This window comes from Crinia signifera, chromosome 11 (assembly GCF_055691185.1).
Source record: "Crinia signifera chromosome 11, ASM5569118v1, whole genome shotgun sequence".
Lineage (NCBI taxonomy): Eukaryota > Metazoa > Chordata > Amphibia > Anura > Myobatrachidae > Crinia > Crinia signifera.
In genome coordinates, this window is record NC_139227.1 from 27,940,810 (window position 1) to 27,967,214 (window position 26,405).

The window sequence follows — 26,405 nt, forward strand, 5'->3', positions numbered from 1 at the left end:
ATTACACCTGGGACAGTTTTCTTTGCGTTTCCAGGGGGATGATGGCTATATCTTTTCTATTTATGTGGGATGATCAGCTTTTTATCGCGGATAATTACACCTGGGACAGTTTTTAATGCGTTTCCAGGGGGATGATGGCTATATCTTTTCTATTTACGTGGGATGATCACGTTTTTATCGCAGATAATTACACCTGGGACAGTTTTCTTTGCGTTTCCAGGGGGATGATGGCTATATCTTTTCTATTTACGTGGGATGATCAGCTTTTTATCGCAGATAATTACACCTGGGACAGTTATCTATGCGTTTCCATGGGGATTATGGCTATATCTTTTCTATTTACGTGGGATGATCACAATTTCATCGCAGATAATTACACCTGGGACCGTTTTCTTTGCGTTTCCAGGGTGATGATGGCTATATCTTTTCTATTTACGTGGGATGATCACGTTTTTATCGCAGATAATTACACCTGGGACAGTTTTCTTTGCGTTTTCAGGGTGATGATGGCTATATCTTTTCTATTTACGTGGGATGATCACCTTTTTATCGCAGATAATTATACCTGGGATGGTTTTAAATGTGTTTCCAGGGGGATGGTGGCTATATCTTTTCTATTTACGTGGGATGATCACGTTTTTATCGCAGATAATTACACCTGGGACCGTTTTCTTTGCGTTTCCAGGGTGATGATGGCTATATCTTTTCTATTTACGTGGGATGATCACCTTTTTATCGCAGATAATTATACCTGGGATGGTTTTAAATGTGTTTCCAGGGGGGTGGTGGCTATATCTTTTCTATTTTTACGTGGGATGATCACGTTTTTATCGCAGATAATTACACCTCGGACCGTTTTCTTTGCGTTTCCAGGGTGATGATGGCTATATCTTTTCTATTTACGTGGGATGATCACGTTTTTATCGCAGATAATTACACCTGGGACAGTTATCTATGCGTTTCCATGGGGATTATGGCTATATCTTTTCTATTTACGTGGGATGATCACAATTTCATCGCAGATAATTACACCTGGGACAGTTTTCTTTGCGTTTCCAGGGGGATGATGGCTATATCTTATCTATTTATGTGGGATGATCAGCTTTTTATCGCGGATAATTACACCTGGGACAGTTTTTAATGCGTTTCCAGGGGGATGATGGCTATATCGTTTCTATTTACGTGGGATGATCACGTTTTTATCGCAGATAATTACACCTGGGACAGTTTTCTTTGCGTTTCCAGGGGGATGATGGCTATATCTTTTCTATTTACGTGGGATGATCAGCTTTTTATCGCAGATAATTACACCTGGGACAGTTTTTAATGCATTTCCAGGGGGATGATGGCTATATCGTTTCTATTTACGTGGGATGATCACGTTTTTATCGCAGATAATTACACCTCGGACCGTTTTCTTTGCGTTTCCAGGGTGATGATGGCTATATCTTTTCTATTTACGTGGGATGATCACGTTTTTATCGCAGATAATTACACCTGGGACAGTTTTCTTTGCGTTTCCAGGGGGATGATGGCTATATCTTTTCTATTTACGTGGGATGATCAGCTTTTTATCGCAGATAATTACACCTGGGACAGTTATCTATGCGTTTCCATGGGGATTATGGCTATATCTTTTCTATTTACGTGGGATGATCACAATTTCATCGCAGATAATTACACCTGGGACAGTTTTCTTTGCGTTTCCAGGGGGATGATGGCTATATCTTTTCTATTTATGTGGGATGATCAGCTTTTTATCGCGGATAATTACACCTGGGACCGTTTTCTTTGCGTTTCCAGGGGGATGATGGCTATATCTTTGCTATTTACGTGGGATGATCACAATTTCATCGCAGATAATTATACCTTGGATGGTTTTGAATGTGTTTCCAGGGGGATGGTGGCTATATCTTTTCTATTTACATGGGATGATCACCTTTTTATCGCAGATAATTACACCTGGGACAGTTATCTATGCGTTTCCATGGGGATTATGGCTATATCTTTTCTATTTACGTGGGATGATCAGCTTTTTATCGCGGATAATTACACCTGGGACAGTTTTCAATGCGTTTCCAGGGGGATGGTGGCTATATCTTTTCTATTTACATGGGATGATCACCTTTTTATCGCAGATAATTACACCTGGGACAGTTATCTATGCGTTTCCATGGGGATTATGGCTATATCTTTTCTATTTACGTGGGATGATCAGCTTTTTATCGCGGATAATTACACCTGGGACAGTTTTCAATGCGTTTCCAGGGGGATTATGGCTATATCTTTTCTATTTACATGGGATGATCACCTTTTTATCGCAGATAATTACACCTGGGACAGTTATCTATGCGTTTACATGGGGATTATGGCTATATCTTTTCTATTTACGTGGGATGATCACCTTTTTATCGCAGATAATTACACCTGGGACAGTTTTCAATGCGTTTCCAGGGGGATGATGGCTATATCTTTTCTATTTACATGGGATGATCACAATTTCATCGCAGATAATTACACCTGGGACAGTTTTGAATGCGTTTCCAGAGGGATGTTGGCTATATCTTTTCTATTTACATGGGATGATCAGCTTTTTATCACGGATAATTACACCTGGGACAGTTTTCAATGCGTTTCTAGGGGGATGATGGCTATATCTTTTCTATTTACGTGGGATGATCACAATTTCATCGCAGATAATTACACATGGGACAGTTTTCAATGCGTTTCCAGGGGGATGATGGCTATTTATTTTATATTTACGTGGGATGATCACGTCTTTATCGCAGATAATTATACCTGGGACAGTTTTGAATGTGTTTCCAGTGGGATGATGGCTATATCTTTTCTATTTACGTGGGATGATCACGTTTTTATCGCAGATAATTACACCTGGGATAGTTTTCAATCCGTTTCCAGGGGGATGATAAATATAAAAGTTATAGCCATGTGGGATGATCAGGTTTTTATTGCCAAAATGTATACCTGGGACTGTTTTTTATATGCGTTTCCAAGGAGGTGAAGGCTATAACATTTTTATTTACGTGGGATGATCAGGTTTTTATCGCAGATATGTATACCTGGGACCATTTTCTATGTGCTTTTATGGAGATGATGGCTATATGTTTTTTTTTTATTTACAAGGGATGATCACGTTTTAGGGGCCTTATTCTGATTCACTCCTTCTGCCAAATTCCTTCTTAGTTGGACAAATCCATGTGCACTGCAGGTGGGGTAGATGTGACATGTGCAGAGAGAGTTAGATTTGAGTGGGGTTTTACTTCATAGTGAGATCTATATTGCAGTGTAAAAATTCTCTCTGGACATTTACGCCTGCAGTGCACATGGTTTTATCCATCTAAGAAGGAATTTGCCAAAAGGAGTGAACCAGAACAAGGCCCTTAACCCCTTGAGTGGTATGCCCGGAGATATTCCTGGCTCAGCTGCGCTGCCGCAGCGGGCTGTCCCGGAATATTTCCGGTCATATCACTAATGCAGAATAGGTGTGCACCAGTGGTGTCCAGGTGTGCAACACTGGTGCAGCACCTCTAGAGCCCTCTCCCACACCCTTCCAGTCCCCCCGTCACCTTCGCTCCGTCAATCGATACCCTGGACCTCCGGTGACCCGCCAGCCAGCCGCCCGTCGGCGGCAGGCTCGGGTGTGGTCGGCGCGGCTCGAGGGGACTCGGGAGTGCTCAGGCACCAGACTCCTCCCGAGCCGCCGCGAACATCCCCCAGCTTGCCGCCGACTTCACTGCTGAATGTGACAGGCGGCTTAGGCAGAGGGGACAGCGGCAGCACTGCAGGGAAGCGCTGGCGTACTATCGCCGGAGCGGAGGCGAGGGAGAGGGGCTTGCAACTTTATGTGGTCGGTACTTCTGGGGCAGGACAAACCTGCCCTGATAGGTTTGTCCTGCCCCAGCAAAACCCACCACTCAAGGGGTTAAAGTAGCTATGTATACCTGGGACTGTGTTCTACGCGTTTACAGTGGGATGATGGTATTACCAGCGGATGAACGACAGGGTGGAAAGTCGTCCACCCCCGGATAAATCACTGATAAGGGCGAAAATCGCTCAGAGTGTATGCACAGAGCATCAGTTTTCAGGTCAGTAATTTTCCTCATCATCTTTATCGATAGTCTGGGCAACATCGCCCAATGTGTATGGGTCAGCGATTATGTGGGAGCGCTCATTAGCACTCACCGCTGCCCCATACACACTGGGGGCCAGATTCTATAAGCTTCAAAAGTGATAAAATGGAGAGTCATAAACAGACAGCCAATCAGCTCCTACCTGCCATGCCACAGACTGTGTTTGAAAAATGTCAGGCAGGAGCTGATTGGCTGGCTGTTTATCACTCTCCATTTGATCACTTTTGAAGCTTATAGAATCTGGCCCAGAGTGACTTTCATGATGAAAGCTGCTCAGGTGAATAAATTGATAGTCTTTCAGGTGTAGGTCTCACAGTGTGTATGGGGCTGTTACCTTCACCTTCACCTCCTTGGAAACGCATATAAAAAACAGTCCCAGGTATACATATTGGCAATAAAAACCTGATCATCCCACATGGCTATAACTTTTATATTTATCATCCCCCTGGAAACGGATTGAAAACTATCCCAGGTGTAATTATCTGCGATAAAAACGTGATCATCCCACGTAAATAGAAAAGATATAGCCATCATCCCACTGGAAACGCAAAGAAAACTGTCCCAGGTGTAATTATCTGCGATGAAATTGTGATCATCCCATGTAAATAGAAAAGATATAGCCATCATCCCCCTGGAAACGCATTAAAAACTGTCCCAGGTGTAATTATCTGCGATGAAATTGTGATCATCCCACGTAAATAGCAAAGATATAGCCATAATCCCCATGGAAACGCATAGATAACTGTCCCAGGTGTAATTATCTGCGATAAAAAGGTGATCATCCCATGTAAATAGAAAAGATATAGCCATCATCCCCCTGGAAACGCAAAGAAAACGGTCCCAGGTGTAATTATCTGCGATAAAAACGTGATCATCCCACGTAAATAGAAACGATATAGCCATCATCCCCCTGGAAACGCATTGAAAACTGTCCCAGGTGTAATTATCCGCGATAAAAAGCTGATCATCCCAGGTAAATAGAAAAGATATAGCCATCATCCCCCTGGAAACGCATTCAAAACTGTCCCAGGTGTAATTATCTGCGATTAAATTGTGATCATCCCACGTAAATAGCAAAGATATAGCCATAATCCCCATGGAAACGCATAAATAACTGTCCCAGGTGTAATTATCTGCGATAAAAAGGTGATCATCCCATGTAAATAGAAAAGATATAGCCACCATCCCCCTGGAAACACATTCAAAACCATCCAAGGTATAATTATCTGCGATGAAATTGTGATCATCCCACGTAAATAGAAAAGATATAGCCATAATCCCCATGGAAACGCATTAAAAACTGTCCCAGGTGTAATTATCTGCGATAAAAACGTGATCATCCCACGTAAATAGAAAAGATATAGCCATCATCACCCTGGAAACGCAAAGAAAACGGTCCGAGGTGTAATTATCTGCGATAAAAACGTGATCATCCCATGTAAATAGAAAAGATATAGCCATCATCCCCCTGGAAACGCATTGAAAACGGTCCCAGGTGTAATTATCTGCGATAAAAAGCTGATCATCCCACGTAAATAGAAAAGATATAGCCATCATCCCCCTGGAAACGTAAAGAAAACGGTCCCAGGTGTAATTATCTGCGATGAAATTGTGATCATCCCATGTAAATAGAAAAGATATAGCCAACATCCCCCTGGAAACGCATTCAAAACTGTCCCAGGTGTAATTATCTGCGATAAAAAGCTGATCATCCCACGTAAATAGAAAAGATATAGCCATAATCCCCATGGAAACGCATTAAAAACTGTCCCAGGTGTAATTATCTGCGATAAAAAGGTGATCATCCCACGTAAATAGAAAAGATATAGCCATCATCACCCTGGAAACGCAAAGAAAACGGTCCCAGGTGTAATTATCTGCGATAAAAAGGTGATCATCCCATGTAAATAGAAAAGATATAGCCATCATCCCCCTGGAAACACATTCAAAACCGTCCCAGGTGTAATTATCTGCGATAAAAACCTGATCATCCCAAATAAATAGAAAAGATATAGCCATCATCCCCCTGGACAAAAGACACTTAGATGGTCTGAATGACATATAATTTGATGTTTACACCTTTTTTTTTAGTTCGTTAAGGTTGAAATCAGTAAAAATTGTGACATCTAGTGTATTGGAGGTGAACTGCACTCAATCATCCCGATCATCCCTTTCTGCAATCATCCTTTTAGTACATCCCCCAGTCACACAACTAAGGTGAGAAATGAGACTGCTGGTAATGCTCTGCACCAGGAAATGCTCTGCCCATGTCTGCAGAGTATCTGACCTCCTGGGAGGCTCTGCTGTATACTGTGATATACGAGGCTCTGCTGTATAATGTGCTATATGAGCCTCTGACTTCTGCGCTTTTGTCCCACTTGTTATACACACAAAGTAACAATGCCCTGCTGCTTTATCTCTCTACTCACAGTTCTCTGTTATCGTCTGCGCCGGGAACAAACAATCCGAAACTCACCTGTAAGCGCGCACCCGACGCCCACAACACACCTGAGTGCGCGCACCCGCCGCCCGCAACACACCTGAGTGCGCGCACCCGACGCCCGCAACACACCTGAGAGCGCGCACTAGAAGTCTGCGGCACAATCACCTGCTGCTGCTGCGGGCGCCCGGAATGAACAGCGCGCGCCGCCGAGATGGCCGGGGGCGCGCTGTCAGCGGAGAGATGTGATTGGCCGGCGCCTGTAAGCTGGGCTGAGTGCGGGAGAGATGAGTCCGGGCATGTAGTAGCAGCTGATGATGGTGATGGAGGTGATGGACCAGCAGCAGAGATCCAGAGAAATAGGTAATTACTATCTGGTTATGGAGGTGCTGCTGGGTATGAGGTGCCAGTATGACAGGTAAAGCAGTATATGTGTGTCCTGCATTATGGGGTGCGGGCAGTGTGTGTGTCCTGTCCTGTAGTATAGGGCGAGAGCAGCGGGTGTCCTGCAGAATGGGATGAGGGCAGTTTGTGTGGGTGTCCTGTAGTATAGGGTGAGGGCAGCGGGTGTCCTGCAAAATGGGGTGAGGGCGGCGTGTGCGGGTGTCCTGCAGAATGGGGTGATTGCGACGTGTGTGGGTGTCCTGCAGAATGGGGTGAGGGCGGTGTGTGCGGGTGTCCTGCAGAATGGGGTGAGGACAGTATGTGTCAGTGTCGTGTCCTGCAGAATGGGGTGAGGGCAGAGTGTGTGGGTGTCCTGCAAAGGGGGGTGAGGGCGGCGTGTGGGGTGTCCTGCAGAATGGGGTGAGGGCGGCGTGTGCGGGTGTCCTGCAGAATGGGGTGAGGGCGGTGTGTGCGGGTGTCCTGCAGAATGGGGTGAGGGCGGCATGTGCGGGTGTCCTGCAGAATGGGGTGAGGGTGGCGTGTGCAGTTGTCCTGCAGAATGGGGTGGGGGCGGCGTGTGCGGTTGTCCTGCAGAATGGGGTGCGGGCGGCGTGTGCGGGTGTCCTGCAGAATGGGGTGAGGGCAGCGTGTGCGGGTGTCCTGCAGAATGGGGTGAGGGCGGCGTGTGCGGTTGTCCTGCAGAGGGGGGTGAGGGCAGTGTGTGTGGGTGTCCTGCAGAATGGGGTGAGGGCAGTGTGTGCGGGTGTCCTGCAGAATGGGGTGAGGGCGGCGTGTGCGGGTGTCCTGCAGAATGGGGTGAGGGCGACGTGTGCGGGTGTCCTGCAGAATGGGGTGAGGGCGGTGCGTGCGGGTGTTCTGCAGAATGGGGTGAGGGCGGCGTGTGTGGGTGTCCTGCAGAATGGGGTAAGGGCAGAGTTTGTGGGTGTCCTGCAGAATGGGGTGAGGGCGGCGTGTGTGGGTGTCCTGCAGAATGGGGTGAGGGCGGTGTGTGCGGGTGTGCTGCAGAATGGGGTGAGGGCGGCATGTGCGGGTGTCCTGCAGAATGGGATGAGAGCTGAGTGTGCGGGTGTCCTACAAAATGGGGTGAGGGTGGTGGGTGTCCTGCAAAATGGGGTGAGGGCAGCGTGTGCGGGTGTCCTGCAGAATGGGGTGAGGGCGGCGCGTGCGGGTGTCCTGCAGAATGGGGTGAGGGCGGCGCGTGCGGGTGTCCTGCAGAATGGGGTGAGGGCAGTATGTGTCAGATTGTTGGCTATTTTGTAGGTAGATTTGCAGGAAATAAATACATGTTTATGAAACATAAATCCTAAATTATGCAGGAGGCAATGGGCATATTATTACTGTTTACTTTGTCCTGCTTCTGATTTCTTAGGGTTCTCTTTTCCTGTGGTAGCCAAGGTCGTTTGGCAGGTGCTGAAAAGTCGGGATGTTCAGAACTTTGGGAGAGTTCTAGACTTCTTAGAAGTAACCCATGAACAGGCTCCAGGTCTGCTTTGCTACAGACACCATGCTAAGCTCAGTTCCGGCCTGAGAGGAAAGGTGAGATGTGTGGCAGTGTCCCGAAGAGGGGAATTGTGTTATTTTTTTGGATGGCGATAAGTAATGCGCGATTGGTGGAGCTAGTTGTATTGCCAGTGGCGGGACTGTTTTCCTTATGGTATGTATCATTCCCAAATTACCTGGGTTTAGTTGTGTAAAGCACCTGCACTCCTCAAATACCCCTTTTACACCAGAGCTGAGACCCGGGTTATTGCCGCTCCAGTCCGGGCCGGGGCTTGGTATAAAAGGGGTAGAAAAAAAATAATAACCTGGGTTCTGTTCCCTGGTGTCCGACCCGGCAAATGTTCAGGGTCAAGCATGGGGCTTCCCCGGAGTCAGGGGCCGTGTAAATGGGTAACCTGGGTCATCCAACCCAGGGACTCATTTATGCCAATCAGGGAGCCCCAACCTCCGGACTGCAGCATCCTGCGGTCAGTCCGGAGGTTGGGCAGGGGCCGTGTACAGCCTCCACTGCTGTCTGCGGTACTATGCAGACAGCAGCAGAGGTGAATGGATGCCTGTGTGCGGCATCCATTCACCTCATGGATGGAGGCTGGGGGCGCACGGAGGCTGGGGGCAGCCCAGCAGCTTACCTGGGTGCTGGGCTTGCCCCCAGCGCGTCGGTCGGCATTGCGGGGGTGTCAGGCGGTGGGTTTCCTGGCACTTGAAGATGATGTCCCGACTTCACCGGTGTCACCCACCTGGCACAAAACCCGGGTGCGACCCTGCAGTTTTAGTGTAAAAGTGGTAAGTAGCTGATTCCTGCTCTCACCTCAGTATGCTGCAAAACGGAATTAGGGCACCTGTGGCATTCACGCTGTTCAGCAGAAACAATTGAATATCTTAGATGGGCTCCTATTACCAATGGCATACACAGGATTTTTAGAGGGGGGTTTCCAAATGCAATCCAAAATCTCCCACTCTGCAGCGCATTGTGCTAAGTATCGGAGTCTGAGGGAGCGGTAACAGCCCTGAAAATTGGTCTTTTAATACACTGGATACAGTATGGAATACAGTATTAATATTTAACAGTACAGATGGTCTATAGCAGTGGTAGCCAACCCTAGCCCTCGAGAGCTACCAACAGTTCACATTTTCCAGACAACCTAGCTGCTGCACAGCTGCACTCATTAATCACTGACACATTTTAAAAGATACACAGATGGAGCTAATTAGCTCACTTGTGATTCCTGAGGAGACCTGCAAAACATGCACTGTTGGTAGCTCTCGAGGACTAGGGTTGGCTACCCCAGGTCTATAGGCTGTTTCGCACAATTAAATAAGACAAGTGGTCAGGAAAATGTTAAACATATAATAAAGACACAAACAAATAAATACACAAACATAATAAAACAAATACTGCACTATCTATGCTCACAATCTCCCACTTCATGGTAAGGCTCCTGTCTCTTCCTCCTGGCAGCTGCTCTCTGGTCCAGTGCGATGTTTGAGGGCTCAGATGCACACATACAGTAAATGTGGTAGAAGAAGCTGGTACACTGGGCATGTGCAGCAGCTCTGCTCTGTCCCTTACACTGCATGGTGTGGTGGCAGCTCTACTGATCATATTATATACCAGCACTATTGTTGTCATAATTTAAGGCACTTACCGAGAGGATGGGGGTGTCTGTGCAACCAGAAACCCCCACTGCGTTTGCCTATGATTACACATAGTCATGTAAAGAAACAATTAAATGACCCCCTCGGACATCAGCTTTGCACGTCCAGTAGGGTTACGTCCACTCACTGTGTCTGATTTTTACAGATAGTGCTCAACATGATTGAGGAGAAGAAACCTTTGCTGGTTATTCTGAAATCATTAAACAATCACTTTCCACCAGTCTTCACAGATGTCTCCACAGCAGTAAGTAACGTCCTATTTGTGATGTGCCTGCATAATACCATCCTGTGCCCGATTAGTGGCGGGCAGTCATCTCTTCTGCTGAAACTTCTGAAATGTGTCATGTACCCTAAAGATCATCCTGCGGACAGGCTGAGAACATTATATTGCAGCAACCAAAACCTTAAGGTGGCCATACACACGCAGATTTATCTGCAGATCTGTCTGGTTGGAACAAAAACCTGGTTATGGATGAGAGCAAATGACAGTTGACTATTTGCTTGGAAATGCTGGAAAACTGACAAACTGTCACTCATCCATAACCATGTTTTTGTTCCAACCAGCCAGATCTGAAGATAAATCTTACTAGTGTATGGGCACCTTTATTCTAATCAACTGTCCATATGTATCTCTTCTGAACTGGTGGGAATTATTTCTCGTATTGGATCTGCATCTGCTATGTGCACACTGTTACTACGATCTTTTATGTGTATGGCCCCAAAGGGTGTCCGCAGGGGGCATGGTCATTGGGTCACCAGCATGACCATGACGGTCGACATGAGTCTAGGTCGACACTCAATGGGGTTTTTCACAATTTTTTTGTGCCGACAAGTGGTATTTCATGCCCTACCATCCACTAGGGCATGGTGGGAGAATAAAATTGTGTGCCCGAAGCATGGCAAGGGGAGGCGGTGCTATGTTTTAGTGTCCATGTCAACTGTGTCGACATTCGGGGCGAAAAAAATGTAAAAAACACCCATGTCGACCTAATGACCCTGTTGACCTAGACTCATTGTCGACCTTCATGCATGTTGACCTAATGACTGTTGACAAACATTGTGGTGACCTATTGACCCATACCGGGCCGTCCGCAGTGCTGTTCAGTGATTATCATACATAGAATAACTATAGAACGGCAACTAAAATGGTGCATGACCTACATCACAGAACTTACCTGGGAAGACTAAAAGATCTTAACATGTATAGTTTGGAGCAGAGAAGGGAAAGGGGGGACACGATAGAAATCTTCAAATATATCAAGGGCTTTAACATAGTACAGAAGTAAAAGAACACCAGGACATGCACTTAAACTGGAGGGAGGTAGGTTCAGGGGAAATGTTAGAAAGAATTACTTCACAGAAAGGGTAGTGGATAAGTGGAATAGCCTCCCATCAGAGGTGGTAGAGGCTAAGACAGTAGAACAATTTAAACATGCTTGGGATAGGCATATGAATATCCTTACAAAGGAATAAGGATTAAAAAGGGTTGAGATTACCTGAAGGGTAAATAAGGGGCAGACTAGATGGGCCAAATGGTTCTTATCTGCCGTCAAATTCTATGTTTCTATTAACAAAGCAATACGGCCAAACAAAGAGGGGGGAATGGGGGGGGGGGGTGTATGTGAGGTCCAAAGGGAGGACAATAAACAGTAGGTGGGTGAATTGGGAAGAGAGTTAAGTTGGGGGGCAGTGAGGTAGAGTAATGAGGTATGAGGACATCGTATAGTCTTTTATGAAGATGTTGTAAAGGTTTGTGGTGAAAGTCTGGAGACTCGTAGAGAAAGTCTAAAAGAGGGATGTGGTGAGTTCTGGGCAGCATAGGAGACATCAGGGAGACGTAATAAATATACTTTAGATTGGTGCTGGTATTTATGATACATGCTGTACCCGTAGCAGCTGATTGGGAAATGTGTTTAATTGTTCTGTAGTATCCATTAGACCACAGGTTCTCAATCTTGGTGTTCAGGACCCAACGCAGTGCATGTTTTCCAAGTCACCTGTGGGTTTTTAAAATGTGAAAGTTGGTGATACATAGTGCACCTGCCGGGTGACCTGGAAAACATGAAATTTGAGGCGTCCTGAGGACAGAGTTTGAGAACCACTGCATTAATGAAACCTATCAGTGGTGACAGATCCAGTGGCAGGCAGACCGGGCGGGGGAGGAATGTTGCTTCAAGGTTGGCCATCCACCAATCAGAGTGCAGGAGGGGTGGGGCTATGCAAAATATCTAGTATATTCCTGCATATTTTTCCGGCTTCGCCGCTTCGTTGCAAGGGTATTTTCCCTCCAGTTATCAAACAGGCTTTTTCCACCTCATGTTCTTGCTGTCTGTCCCTACAGTCCCGACGTGATCTGTCCAGAGCCCGACAAGTAAAGATGCACTTTCGGAAGCTGGTTCTTCGAATGATCCGTGATGAGAAATTCCGGCAGAATTATGTGGCGGTAAGAGGAAGACCTCACTGCCGTCCCGATCCATTGCACAGAGAATAACAGTGGTGCCCATTACACAGCAGACACGTTGTTCAAAGTGAACCTAACACCCAGAATTGAATATGAGGCCAGATATTTCTCACCTGACTGGTAAGAAGCACCAGAGGGGTGCTGTAGCTGGAGGGGCCCCATCTCGCTCATGCTCGGGTTGGTTATTGGATTATCCTCACCCCTGCAGGCCCAATCCAGCACACAAGTATCAGGGACATGTGGGTTACTTACACGATGACAGCGGACCCGTCGGATACCGTCAAGACTGATGTCTGCTTTCCTACTCAAACCATAATCTTAGACTAGGCAGCGCCGAGCCTCCATCTTTCATGCATCAATCAAACCAGCATGGATATCCTTAAAACCTGGGCTGTAAAGGCAGAGTTTGGGAAACTCTGTTGTAATTTTCAAAAATACTGTAGTGCCATCTACTGGTCAATAAATGGTCTTACAGCAATGTTTGCCAAATTCTCCTCGGTATACGGTCACCAAGTCGACAATGGGAAGGTCGACTTGCATTGGGTCAACCACTGAAGGTCGACACACATGAAGGTCGACATGGGGTTAGGTCGACAGGGTCATTAGGTCTACACATGCATTAGGTTGACATGGGAAATGTCCACAGTCAAAAGGTCAACATGGTTTTTTTTTATTTGAGCTGACATATGCCGACAGGCGATATTCCATGCCCTCAAATCCATGGAGAGGGAATAAAACAGTGTGCCCGAAGAATAGCGAGCCATGCGATGGGACGTAGTGCAACATTACGGCACCTGTGTCGACATTTGTGGAAAACCCCATGTCGACCTTCCCGACTGCTTGTGTCGACCTAATTACCCTGTCAACCTAACCCCACGTCGACCTTCAGTCATGCCGACACTGTGGACCTTGCTCTTGTCGACACTATGACCCATACCCCTCTCCTTATGGCTCACTTAGGGTTAAATTTACTAAGATGGGATGTTGCCTATAGAAACCAATCCGATTCTATCTGTTATGTTATAGACGGTGCTAAATTAATAACTATGATCTGATTGGTTGCTATGGTCCAACATCCCAGCTTAGTAAAATTACACCTTGCAGTCCAGATATTAAGGATAGCTCTGCTTCTGCATAGGTAAACTTAAAAAAACCTGACTAATTATTATCATGCATGGATATCCGTAGTACCTGGACTGTAAGTGGGCCACAAGGAACGGGTTTGGGAAACACCGTATTCATCCATTGTGGGTCAAATCTAACGTTTTGTAGTGCTTTGTCTCTAGATCTTCTGATCTAATTGGAGTTAGCATCGATGCCCCTTTGATGTAAATATTGTAACATCTTTATTGCAGACCAGAATGAACACAGACTACGGGGAGCAGTTTATGGATGTTCTAGAAAAACTTCTCTGGGAATTTCTCTGCCGTTTCCAATCCGTTCTCACCCACCAGGTAGGAAACGGTTCAGGTGGGGAAGGAGGTGCTAATAGAAATAGAAATCTGTGCTAGAAAGGAAATCCTGGTGAGGTCCATTCCCTGTACTTTGTGTAACCACAGGAATGAGAGGTTTCACTTGGAGAACTTGCTTGTCCCCTTTTGTATTTGGTATACATCTTAATTTTCCAGTGTACATGACATGTAGAAATCGAGCAATAATTTAGATAGCAGGAAACAAGTGGTGTGAGACTGGTATATCGGCTCAAAACATAGTGGGTAGCACCACCAGTGTCCCGATGCTGGCGGAGGTGTTACGTCCACTCACTTCCGTGATGTCATGGGATCAGAAAAATAAAATGCCACTTGTACTTATCTTTGCCACTTGTACTTTGACCGCCAATTGAATTTGTCAAATAGGTGTGAAAATTGCCAAGCAGACATTTCCATTCATCATAATGACCTGTAATGTTACCTTATATAGGAAATATAATCTTTTTTTAATTTTTTATTTGAATTTATATAACAAATGTGAGTGATGTTGGCATTTTTAGTGGATATTTTGCACATTTCTCACAGATGTTGGAGCTCAAATGGTTAAGGGATACCATATTTAGTGCAGTCAGATGGAAATGTTTTTCCCTTTATGTTGAACTTGACGTTCAAATCATCACGCCATAAAGATATTCTGATGGGCACAATGGGAAGTCTAGGAAACGGGTTCTCAAACTCGGTCCGCAGGATCCCACACAGTGCAGGTTTTCCAGGGGTGCCGGACGGGGTCCCGACAGTTGGGAACCCGATAGGCATTTACCCGACTGTCAAAACACAGACAGTCGGGTTCACGACGGCCACCTGCTATTTTCCCTCGTGGGGGTCCACGACCCCCATAGAGGGAGAATAGAATAGATGGCGGGCATAGCGAGCCACCGTGCCCGCAGCGAGCCTGCAAGGGGCTTAGTTGCGCTCATCATGATGTCTGGGTCCGGCCAGTCGGCATCCCGACGTCGGGCTAATGACTGTCGGGATCCCGACTGTCGGACCCCTTTACCACACCCGTTTTCCAGGTCTCAAATCAAAACAATTATAAAATGTGTCAGCGAGTAATGAATGCACCTGTGCACCTGCTGGTTGACATGGAAAACTTGAACTGTGTGAGTATTTGAGGACCATGTTTGAGAACCACTGGTCTAGGACAATGCAGGGACCTCATAAATACTGCAAAGTCATAGGGTGTTCTCCCCAGCTTTGAATTGTACTCCCATTACTTCCCATAACTTATATACATGTGGAAAGTTACTACTGCAAAGTCACAGGGTCTAGTGACACCAAGGCACTATCTGTGTAGAGTTTACACATTCTTCTCGTGTTTGACTTGAGCTCCTACTACTTCCCACATCCTATAAACATTTGGAAAGTGGTGAGACCTGTGAATCATGGGGACAGGAGCTGGAAAACACAGGCTTACACAATACTGTACCTGAAAACAATCCTTATCTCTTACAGTAATCAGCCCTCAACACTCATGTTGTCTTCCCTGCAGTCACATGTCCTTCCTAACAGGACAGCTCAGTAAGCAACATATCAAACATGTACACCGCTGCCCTCTAGTGCTCATTCTTTTTACTACAATAAAGGCCCACACACACTGGGCGACTTACACGTGAAAACCGCCCAGTTTTTTTGTTTGAGCGCAAAGGCGTAACTACCATTGGTGCAAGGGGTGCAACTGCTATGGGGCCCAGAGCTGAAGGGGGCCCATCTTTACAGTCTAAGGTATATGTGCTATATTCATTTATTACCAACAGTTTCTAAATAGGGGGCCCATACAAACTTTTGCTATGGGGCCTATGAATGTCTAGTTACGCCTCTGTTTGAGCGGCTTTCAGCATGAAAGCTGCCCAGTGTGTATGGCTGGGGGATGAGCAGTGATGCGCGCTCCCGCATCATCGACAGAAAAGCCGTTCATCTGCTGGATGGCTTTGCATAGTGCTGCGCTATGCAAAGCCGTCCGCCCGCCGCTGACAGTGCCGGGCAGGGGGAAAGCTGCCCAGTGTGTATGCACTGAGTGGTTTTCCCCCAGCAATGACAGCTGCTGTCTATACACGCTGGGCAAAAACACCCAGTGTGTATAGACCTTAAGTCTATTATAAATATAACATTTACAGTTCATCATGCGCCTGATTCTGGTTCACTCACAAAAGCAAATTCTCTTTCTAATGGACAAAACCATGTGTACTGTGGGAGGGGGGGGGGGGGCAGATGTAACATGTGCAGAGAGAGTTAGGTTTGAGTCTTATTTTTTTTCTGTGCAGGGTAAATACTGGCTGCTTTATTTTTACACTGCAATTTAGATATCAGTTTGAAGTACAAACCCCACCCAAATCTAACTCTCTAGGCACGTTATATCTGCCCCCCCCCCCCCCCCCCGCGGTGCACATGGTGTTGTACATTAGAGAGAAAATTAGCTTTTGTGAGTGAACCAGAATCAGGCCCCATGTCCCTTGTTGCAGGGATATAGGGCCAGGTCGCCATTGTGCATAATAATTTACAACTAGCATCTAACTTCTTTAAGGTTCTCTGTTGATACCAATGGATGTATAGATTCCTGAGCCCCTTTGAAAGATCCTGTGGGCCTTGTATTCTGCATTATTGGGACCGTTGTTAATTTTTAGGGTTTTTTTTGTTTATGGTAAAATCTGACAAAATCTAATCTCGCTGTAAAATAGTTACGTGGTAGATGTCGCATAGCTTGGTGAGTGATAAGGTTGAGAGAGACAAAGAAGTGCTGTCCCAATCATCCTCATAGCTGCCATGTTACAGGCTGTGTTCTAAAAGTGAGAGTAGGCAGCTGATTTGTACTTTATCTCTCTCTATTTAATCTCCTAACTTTGATACGGTCACTAGGTCAACCCTATTTAGCTCGACATGCATTGGGTCGACACGAGAAATAGGTCGACATGGCTAAGTTCAACAGGTTGGAAGGTCGACACAAGCCTTAGGTCAACAATGGTAAGGTCTACAGTCAAAATGTCGACATAAGTTTTTCACAAGTTTTTTTTTTTTTTAGCCGACATGTGCCGACAGGCGGTACTTCATGTCCTACCATCCACTACGGCGAGGTGGGAGAATAAAATAGTGTGCCAGAAGCATGGCGAGCGCACTGAGTACATTTTGACGGTGTCCATGACGACTGTCAACATTCGGGACAAAAAAAACGTGAAAAACTCATATTGACCTTTAAACTGTCGACCTTCCCATCATCTGCCTAATGCTTGTGTCAACCTTCCAACTCTGTTAACCTTAGCCGTGTCGACCTATTTCAGATGTCGACCTAGATCTTGTTTAACTAGTAAATATATACGTTGTCATCTTCCAATCACTTCGCTGAGTAAACCTTATAATTGTTGGCTTTTCATTGCTTTCTTTTGTTTTATGCGTTTTGTTCTATCCAAGGTTCCGCAGAGCTCGGCGGTACCGCTTGTAGAGAAAGCACACCTCTCTGCTCTCCCCATTCCCCCTCATTCCGGACTGCTCAGTAAGTTGATGGTGACTGTTGAGGATAGTCGGCGACCAATTCTTGGGCCACTGTTTTGTCTGTAACCTAACACATTAATACACAGCACTGTCCCGATAATGTGCTCCGCTGCCTCTAAGAGGTTAAACATTGTGTTATCTTTATAAGATTGGAAATAGGTTATTTTACACATGTACTGTATGTTTCTAGAACACGGCTTACTAGGATTGGATTAGAATCTATTACTCCTCTTATTTATGTAATAAAGTATACATTTTACAGTACAGTATGTGACTGTTTTATTGACGATATAGTGGGCACAGGTAGAACGTCATTAGTACTATTTGTACTACAGCTGCCAGCCTCCTAATAAGCCAGGGCTGGGCAATTGCGGCCCTCCAGATGTTGAGGAACTACACATCCCAGCATGCCTTGCATCAGTTTCAACATGGCCACATAGCAAAACTAATGCAAAGCATTCTGGGATGTGTAGTTCCTCAACATCTGGAGGGCTGCAATTGCCCAGCCCTGTAATAAGCCATGTATAATGGTAATAATGAACGATGTCAATCATTTAGCTGCTTCTGAGCAATATCGTTCATTATATCACCCAGTGTGTACGCCACCAACGCCGGCCGATGTGCGCTTCCGCGGGTCGGTAATGACCCCCTCTGGGGTCATTAACCCCTTGAGTGCCAATGTTGCTGTTAACGATCCTCAAAAATATCCTGCTAATAACGCCAGAGCCGCTCTCGGCGACTGTTCTTTTAGTATTAATACAGCCGAGTCCGTTCATTGAAGTTTAGTTAAATATTGCACCCAAAAAACAGAACAGTCGCTGTGAGCGGGCTCCCTGCATTTGCTTTAAACCTGGCCATTCCGGGGAATCCTTGCCGCCCTTTGGCAGTGAGAATTTCCCTGGATCATAGAATACGGCGAGCGGCCAGCGAGGAGGGCTTTTCCCTCACTAAAAAAAAGCCATCCTCGCTGTTACTATACCCCCTCTCCACTGCTCGCCGCCCAAAAGGTTAAGAAGATGGAGCACATCATTAATGAGGTCCATGCTACAGAATGCCCACCTCCACCGGTCATCATCTGCAAGTGTGTATGGGTCATTGGGTCAACCCAATTTAGGTTGACCCAATGACCCATACAATTGCCCTATGTGTATGGAACATTGGTGACTTAAAACTCCCAGAGTCTGTCTATCAATCCATATAGCAGAGCCTTCGCTGTCCAGGGGGAACCAACTAAGCAGCTGTCCAATCAGCAATCGACAAAAACCTGTCAATAACAATACTAATAATGCTCAATCTGCCATTAAACAGTCGCCCGCCCGCTGCAACCAGAAGAGGCTGTTGCTGAGCTACCATTGCTGTGATTATGCCACAAATATCCCACATAGTATGGGTACATGGAACGCAACCCTTTGCAATTTGGATAAATTGGGTATGGGTTGTTAATTTAAAGTGCCTTCTTTTAAATAGGCAATAAAGGAAATTAAAGAATGCCATAATATGGCTACTGTATATACATCTGCCTCACTCGCTCTACTGTTCCATTTGACATACTAGTGACTAGCCAAGAACACTAATGTATCATATTTCAAGTAGAAGTCTATTGTAATACTGCAGATGTTAATTCATACATATTCCAAAGCATTGACAACTATCTTGCCAGTTTTGTGTTCTGTGTTTTTGTTTGTTTTAACATAGATGTTTCGACTATCTCTGATGTTATTTATACTGAGGATCGGAGTAGGATGGAGCAGAACAGAGATCATTCATTACCCTCCATTGTGACCTGCTCTTCAGCAGAAGAGGAACGAGCGGAGTATATGGAGCAATATTGTATCGAAAGCAAACAAGGTTCCCGTAGCGGTGAAGGCCACGGGGGCTATGAACCAATTGTATTACAGTGCGATAGTTCGGAGGAGAACCCTTTCACTAGGAGGACAGAAGATCCGGTATGTAGCCACAGTAGTGGAGACACTGCAGACTGTAATTCGGGGATATATGAGCATCACTCTCCCTGTTTTGACATTTTTGGTTTTGACTGCAGTGAAAGTTCTAAAGTAAGACCTTCTAGGAAATGTTCTCCTCCAGATCCTCTCCAGACTCCGGAAACAGATCATGTCTTGAGTCAGGAGACAGATTCGTATAGCTTGCATGACTGGTTGGCTGAAAGGTCCAAAACCTCACGTGGCAAGATGCGGAGGGGAGAAGCTGCAGAGGAGGTGTCGGATGAACGTCCAATCAAAGTCTCTGTCCATGAGCAACAGGCCCCTGTGTCACGCGGTTCTGAAATGCTGAACATAGATCAAAGTGCAGAGGGTGAGCCTTCACTTCTAGGGTTGATGTCGTGGAGGTACCAGCCGAGGGTTTACATGACACCGCTACCTCTGAGTCTTATCAGCAAGTATATTTGCCAACAACTGACAGAGGATCAATCTCTTGAAGGTGACTTGAGCCCACCGTCGACACCTACAGACGTGGGCAGCTGGCCCTGGGATTCTTCTGTTTCTACAGACAATGACAGCAGTGACCCGGACTATAGTCCAGAACATAATTACTACTTTGATAGTCAACAGGAAAGCATTATGCGAACTAAGAGAGTTCTACGCTCTTCCTCATTTCACGAGAGACCCGGACAATGGTAATGGTAGATCCTGAGGAAGCCACGGTTAAGTTAGAGCCTGGGGAAGTCAGAGTCGGGGGAGGCCAGGGTTGGGCCAGGTTTGGGCCAGAGTCAGGGGAGGCCAGGTTTGGGCCAGAATCGGGGGAGGCCAGGTTTGGGCCAGAGTCGGGGGAGGCCAGGGTCGGGCCAGAGTCGGGGGAGGCCAGGGTCGGGCCAGAGTCGGGGGAGGCCAGGGTCGGGCCAGGGTCGGGGGAGGCCAGGTTTGGGCCAGAGTCGGGGGAGGCCAGGTTTGGGCCAGAGTTGGGGGAGGCCAGGTTTGGGCCAGAGTCGGGGGAGGCCAGGGTTGGGCCAGAGTCGGGGGAGGCCAGGGTCGGGGGAGGCCAGAGTCGGGGGAGGCCAGGGTTGGGCCAGAGTCGGGGGAGGCCAGGGTTGGGCCAGAGTCGGGGGAGGCCATGGTTGGGCCAGAGTCGGGGGAGGCCAGGGTCGGGCCAGAGCCTGGGGAAGCAAACTTTGACCAAGAGTCTGCCTTGAAACTAGAAAATGTCCTCTTTACAGTTCTGGGGTTGTACTTCCCTACTTGCGATTTAAGCCACATACACCTAGACATCAGGTGAGCGCAAGTATCATCACCCTGGAAACTATATAATACTAACCCAAGTCTGGACAACTCATTAGATACTGGCTGCTGCCAAGTCAGGAGACAACTACTCACTGATAACCCCACTCCTGTCTCAATCACTCCAGGGAGAGCAACAATCATCCCGGACCTGCCCACTTCCCTAATACGCTGTGGGTGTGCTAATCTGGTTGCCATGACCCCTGTACTTACCACTTGGACCGAAATAACCAAAAGTCAGCAAACATGTTCTAAAGCCAATTAAAATATTCTCCCATCCCACACTTTTTATTGATTGGAGGAAATGACCTCTCTGCTTACCCTGATGGTGATCCCAGCTGTGGCTGAGTGCTGTGCAATGCTGACTGCACAGCTTTCTGCTCCAAACCAACAGGGAAAGGATATGACAGGATTACAGACCTGCACTGAGTTATTGTAATCTGCTATTTATAATACAGTGCAATTTCAGACACTTTCAGAGATCCGCATTTTAAGCTGCAGCCCCATGGGATCCTTTACCCCGCTGGGAGATGAGCCGTCTACAGTGTCTTTAACCCATATGAGTGCCAAAAGTAGTGCTGTGAGAGACCCTCAACATATCTGATAAAAATGCCAGCGACGCTCACAGCGACTGTTCTTTTTTAGGTGCAATGTTTAACTAAACTATTATTAAGTGACTTGGCTGTGTGTGTATTTATTTATACTAAAAGCTGTGAGCGATGCTGGCATTGTTAGAGGATATTTTGGGGGTCTCTCACAGCAACGCTGGCCCTAGAATATGCATCAGCACATTAGACTATGATTTCCTTTGGAGCAATGTTACAGAGAATACTGAACCTCGGGATCCGGACAACAGGTCTACAGTAAAAAAGGTAGACAACCATTAGGTCGACAGTCAAAAGGTCGACATGGGTTTTTTTCCTGTTTTCTCTACCGTCCAATGGGATACTGGGTTTCACTACTATGGGGATTGAGACCTCCGCAGGAGAGACAGGCACATAAAAGAACTTTCAGTGTGGGTGCACTGGCTCCTCCCCTCAATCTCCCTCCACTAGTCAGTTTTGAAAAATGTGCCTCAGGAGAGGCAGTGCTTCTGGATGCTCCAGAGTTTTTCTACGTTTATTTTCAAAGTTTGTTATTTTGGGGCGCTGTGGTGACCACACAGCTGTCCTGCTTCGTGGGTGTCAGGGGAAGGGTCAGTCCCCGACCTCTTCAGGTTCAGAGCTGACCCTGCTACAGGACAATTCGGTCCTGTGTGGGGCTTGTCACCGCACAGCATTGCGCTGTGGCGAGCAAGCCCCCTAGCCGCCGCACACCCCTGACAGGTCTGAAGACTTCAGTGGTGAGTACAGGCACAAGGGGACCCCGCAGCCATTTCTGGTGCGGCAAGACGACGGGCAGTAATGGCGGCCCTCTAGCAGGGACCGCGTGAACCCCGCGTCTGGTAACTGGCATAGGGGTGCTGCCGCTGGACCACCAGGGACACCCCTCAGGTTATATATATAATATTATACCTTTATTACTTATGTCAGTATAAACGTTATGGAAGCGCCAGCTCCGTGTACAAGGGGGCGGGGCTTCACTCAGAGCAGGACCAAGCTCTGCTGGGCGCGCGCTGTCACTTCCTGCTTCTTCACACGCTGCTAGACTCCATTACAGAGGGCTCCTCACTGGCGTGGTGGATCCGGGTCCTTGTAGCACGGCAGAGACAGCAGGTTTTATAGCGATTTAGCGCTGCTGCGCTATCTGGCTCATTATAGACACTGTGTTGTTAATATCACTGTGTTTAGCATTACCAGCTCACCCAGATCTGTGAGTTCAGGTTAAGGGTGCACTTGGTTCTCCAATTGCTCTGTTTTTCCCCACTGATTAGTTACAAGACACACATAAAGCAAGCACATAGTCTGTTTTAACATCCAGTGGTGTGGTGTGTGCACGTGTGTGACTGCGTGGGGGTTGAGTTGTACTGCTGTACACAGAAGTACTGTCTCATCATGGTGAAAAAGTTCACTTGTATGGTGTGTAGCTCCAAGTTTGTGCCCAAATCACAGTCCCAAGTTACTTGTGAGGCTTGTATGTCACCACAGCCCAGTAGTGCTGACACTCAGATCAGTGGGGTGCCCCCACAGCTTGTGGGGCCATCTCAGGCAGATGAGCAGGAGCCTGTTTGGGCCTCCAACATAAAGACATTGTTGGATTCTGTGGCTTCACAGCTTTCCACTAACACTCAGCAAACGCAGAGGGTTCAGAGGGAATTGTCCATGTTAGCTGCCAGGGTAGATATTCTTCATACTCTTAATGTACCTCCTACTCCCGCACAGCCCCAAAAGAGGCCGGCTGCTGCGATCGCCCCTGATTCAGATGATGACGATGAGGACATACTGGAGGAGGGTGAGGAGCAGGTTCTGCTGGAACCAGTCCCTGAGTCAGCAGTGCATGGTCCTGAACCGCTTATCAGGGCCATAAGGGATGTTTTAGATCTCCCGGTGGAGGCATCCGCAGAAGGTGATCCTTTCTTCATGACTCAGAGGAAACAGCCAGTATACTTCCCTGAGCAGGCGGAGTTAGAAACTGTTTTCAGGGCTGCATGGCAAAACCCTGATAAGAGGTTCACTCTATCAAAGCGGTTCACTAATGCTTATCCTTTTGAACCTTTGGGCAGGAAAAAGTGGGAGGAACCACCAGTAGTGGACTCATCTGTCTCCCGCCTTTCTAAGAAGGTGTTGCTACCAGTCCCAGGTGTATCCACCCTTAAGGACGGGGCGGACAGGAGGCTGAAGGCTACCCTCAAGTCCATATACACAGCTAGTGGGGCCTCCCAGCGCCCAGTTCTTGCCAGCTGCTGGATGGCTAAGGCCATTCATACCTGGTCAACCCAGATTCAGGAAGGGTTGTTGGGTGACATGACTGTGGCCCAGATAGGCGACAGCCTGCGTCACATTCAGGATACCGCTAAGATCCTGTGCGAGGCGCAAAAGGAATTGGGCGCAATAAACGCGTGCAATTCAGCCATGGCGGTTTCAGCCAGACGGGCCCTGTGGCTACGTCAGTGGTCTGCGGATGTGGATTCAAAAAAGAGTGTGGAGGGTATTCCCTTTACAGGAGAATGGCTTTTTGGAAGTGAATTAGACGGTTGGATTTCCAAGGCCACGGCGGGAAAATCTACCTTCCTTCCATCAGTTCCCACAGTAACAAAGCGCACCTTCACAGGTAATTCCCAGCAGTCCTTTCGTGGGAACAGGTTTCGCCCCAAGGCAAGGGGCGCCTCCAATGCCAGCAGAGGCACGAGAGGCAAGTTTCGGAAGCCTAACACCTCCAGTACCCAAGACCGTCCCAATGCCGCGGCTACCTCTAAGCCTGCAGCATGACGGGGTTTTCCCGCCACGAGAATCTCTCGCGGTGGGAGCGCGATTGTTGCATTTCAGCCATGTGTGGGACGCCTCCGGCCTGGATTCCTGGGCCAGGGGTCTCATTTCTCTAGGCTTCAGGCTAATATTCGACAAACCCCCTCCCAGAAGATACTTCAAGTCGGCCCTTCCAGCATCCCAGGAGGATCAGGTTCTCCTTCAGGGGGCCATTACCAGGCTCCTTCAGTCTCAGGTAATTGTGCCAGTGCCAAGCACGGAGCAAGGCCAGGGATATTATTCCAACCTATTCCTGGTACCGAAGCCAGACGGCTCAGCAAGGCCCATCCTGAATCTAAAGTCACTGAACCCCTTTCTGCGTGTGTTCAAGTTCAGGATGGAATCCTTGCGGTCGGTGATTGCCAGTCTAGAGAAAGGGGAGTTCTTGGCCTCAATAGACGTCAAGGACGCCTATTTACACATCCCAATCTGGCCCCCACACCAAATCTACCTCAGGTTTGCCTTAGGGAACGACCATTACCAATTCCGGGCCTTGCCCTTCGGCCTGTCGACAGCCCCGCGGGTTTTCACAAAGGTAATGGCGGAAATGATGTCACTGCTCAGGCTTCAAAGGGTGAATGTCGTGCCCTACTTGGACGATCTGCTAATAAAGGCAGAGTCGGCAGAAGCTTTGAGCAGTGCTCTCAATCTGTCCATGAAAGTGCTAAGAGACCACAGATGGATCCTGAACATGTCCAAATCATCGCTGGTTCCGACCCAAAGGATGGTATTCTTGGGCATGATCCTGGACACATCGGAACAAAGGGTCTTTCTGCCGATGGAAAAGGTCAGTAATATACAACAGCTGGTCAGGGAGGTTCTACAGACTCCCCTGGTACAGATCCACCTTTGCCTCAGGCTCCTAGGCAAGATGGTGGCTTCATTCGAAGCAATACAATTTGGCCGTTTCCATTCCAGAGTCCTGCAGTTGGATATTCTGACGAAATGGTCCGGCTCCCCCCTGCAGATGCGCAGAAGGATTGGCCTTGCAACAAGAACCAGGATCTCGCTACAGTGGTGGCTAGATTCATCCAATCTGTTGGCAGGCCGACGTTTCCAGATCCAGGACTGGATTCTGGTAACCACGGACGCCAGCCTGAGGGGCTGGGGGGCTGTGACACAGGGAGTCCGCCTCCAAGGTCGGTGGTCTCCACTGGAGTCGGGCCTGCATATCAACAAGCTGGAGTTGAGGGCGGTCTACTATGCCCTGTTACAGGCAGCTCCATTGTTACAGGGGAAGGCGGTCCAGTCGGACAATGCCACAACTGTGGCCTACATAAATCGACAGGGTGGTACCAAGAGCATGCCTTGCATGAGAGAAGCGTCAAAGATACTATCTTGGGCGGAACAGAATGTCCAGGCCCTGTCTGCAATTTTCATTCCGGGGGTCGACAACTGGGAGGCGGACTTCCTGAGTCGTCACGATCTTCACCCGGGAGAGTGGAGCCTTCACACTCAAGTGTTCGAAGCCATAGTGGATCTGTGGGGGCTCCCTCAGATCGACCTGATGGCTTCACGATTGAATCACAAGGTAGAGACGTACTGTGCACGGACCAGAGACCCAGGGGCGATAGCGGTGGACGCTCTCACCTGGACCTGGGATTTCCAATTGGTGTACCTGTTCCCACCGCTCCCATTGTTGGCACGGGTGCTAAAGTGGCTCCGGCATCAAGGGACGGAAGCCATACTGGTGGCACCAGATTGGCCAAGACGGGCCTGGTACATTCAGGCCATGCTAGTGGAAGACCCGTGGCGTCTGCCCCTAAGAAAAGACCTGCTCCTCCAGGGCCCGTTCGTCTTTCAGGACTTACAGCGGCTACGTTTAACGGCCTGGAGGTTGAGCAGCAGATCTTAGTCCACAAGGGTCTACATCCCTCTGTTGTCACTACCATAATAAAAGCCAGGAAACCGGTGACGGCTTCTCATTATCATATCATATGGCGTAAATATATTGCCTGGTGCGAGAAGAATGACTTGCCTCTGGCCATCTTTCGCCTAAACAGCCTGCTACGCTTCCTCCAGGCTGGATTGGAGAAGGGACTCCGATTGGGATCCTTAAAGGTCCAGATCTCCGCGTTGTCAGTGTTTTTCCAGAAAAAGATTGCGGCCTTACCAGAAGTACAAACCTTCCTACAAGGGGTTCTGAGGATTCAGCCCCCCTTTGTGCCTCCCACTGTACCGT

At 47.6% G+C, this 26,405-nt stretch overlaps 2 protein-coding genes across 6 annotated transcripts in view; one reads left to right on the forward strand and one right to left on the reverse strand.

Annotated features, from left to right (window-relative positions):
- The window catches only part of MARVELD3 (MARVEL domain containing 3), a 25,489-nt gene extending 18,694 nt beyond the window's left edge, over positions 1-6,795 (reverse strand). Inside the window, exon 1 of one of the 4 annotated variants that reach the window (XM_083165142.1) lies at positions 6,628-6,795. The gene's annotated coding sequence lies outside the window, so the exon portion shown is untranslated. Of the gene's footprint in view, positions 1-6,580 lie in introns of all 4 variants that reach the window. The other 3 variants (XM_083165141.1, XM_083165140.1, XM_083165139.1) reach the window with 3 other exon arrangements.
- Positions 6,432-20,356, forward strand: LOC146045985 (uncharacterized). Of its 2 annotated transcripts, none has more exons than XM_083165138.1 (7): positions 6,432-6,954; positions 8,387-8,532; positions 10,298-10,396; positions 12,494-12,595; positions 13,969-14,067; positions 17,506-17,587; positions 19,282-20,356. In XM_083165138.1, exons 1-7 carry the CDS (start codon positions 6,906-6,908, stop codon positions 20,223-20,225), a joined length of 1,521 nt encoding a protein of 506 aa, XP_083021264.1. In that variant the 5' UTR covers positions 6,432-6,905; the 3' UTR covers positions 20,226-20,356. The 2 variants fall into 2 exon arrangements, with proteins under 2 accessions (XP_083021264.1, XP_083021263.1); XM_083165137.1 differs by having other exon boundaries at positions 6,438-6,954; positions 8,366-8,532.
- The last annotated feature ends 6,049 nt before the right edge of the window (positions 20,357-26,405 follow it).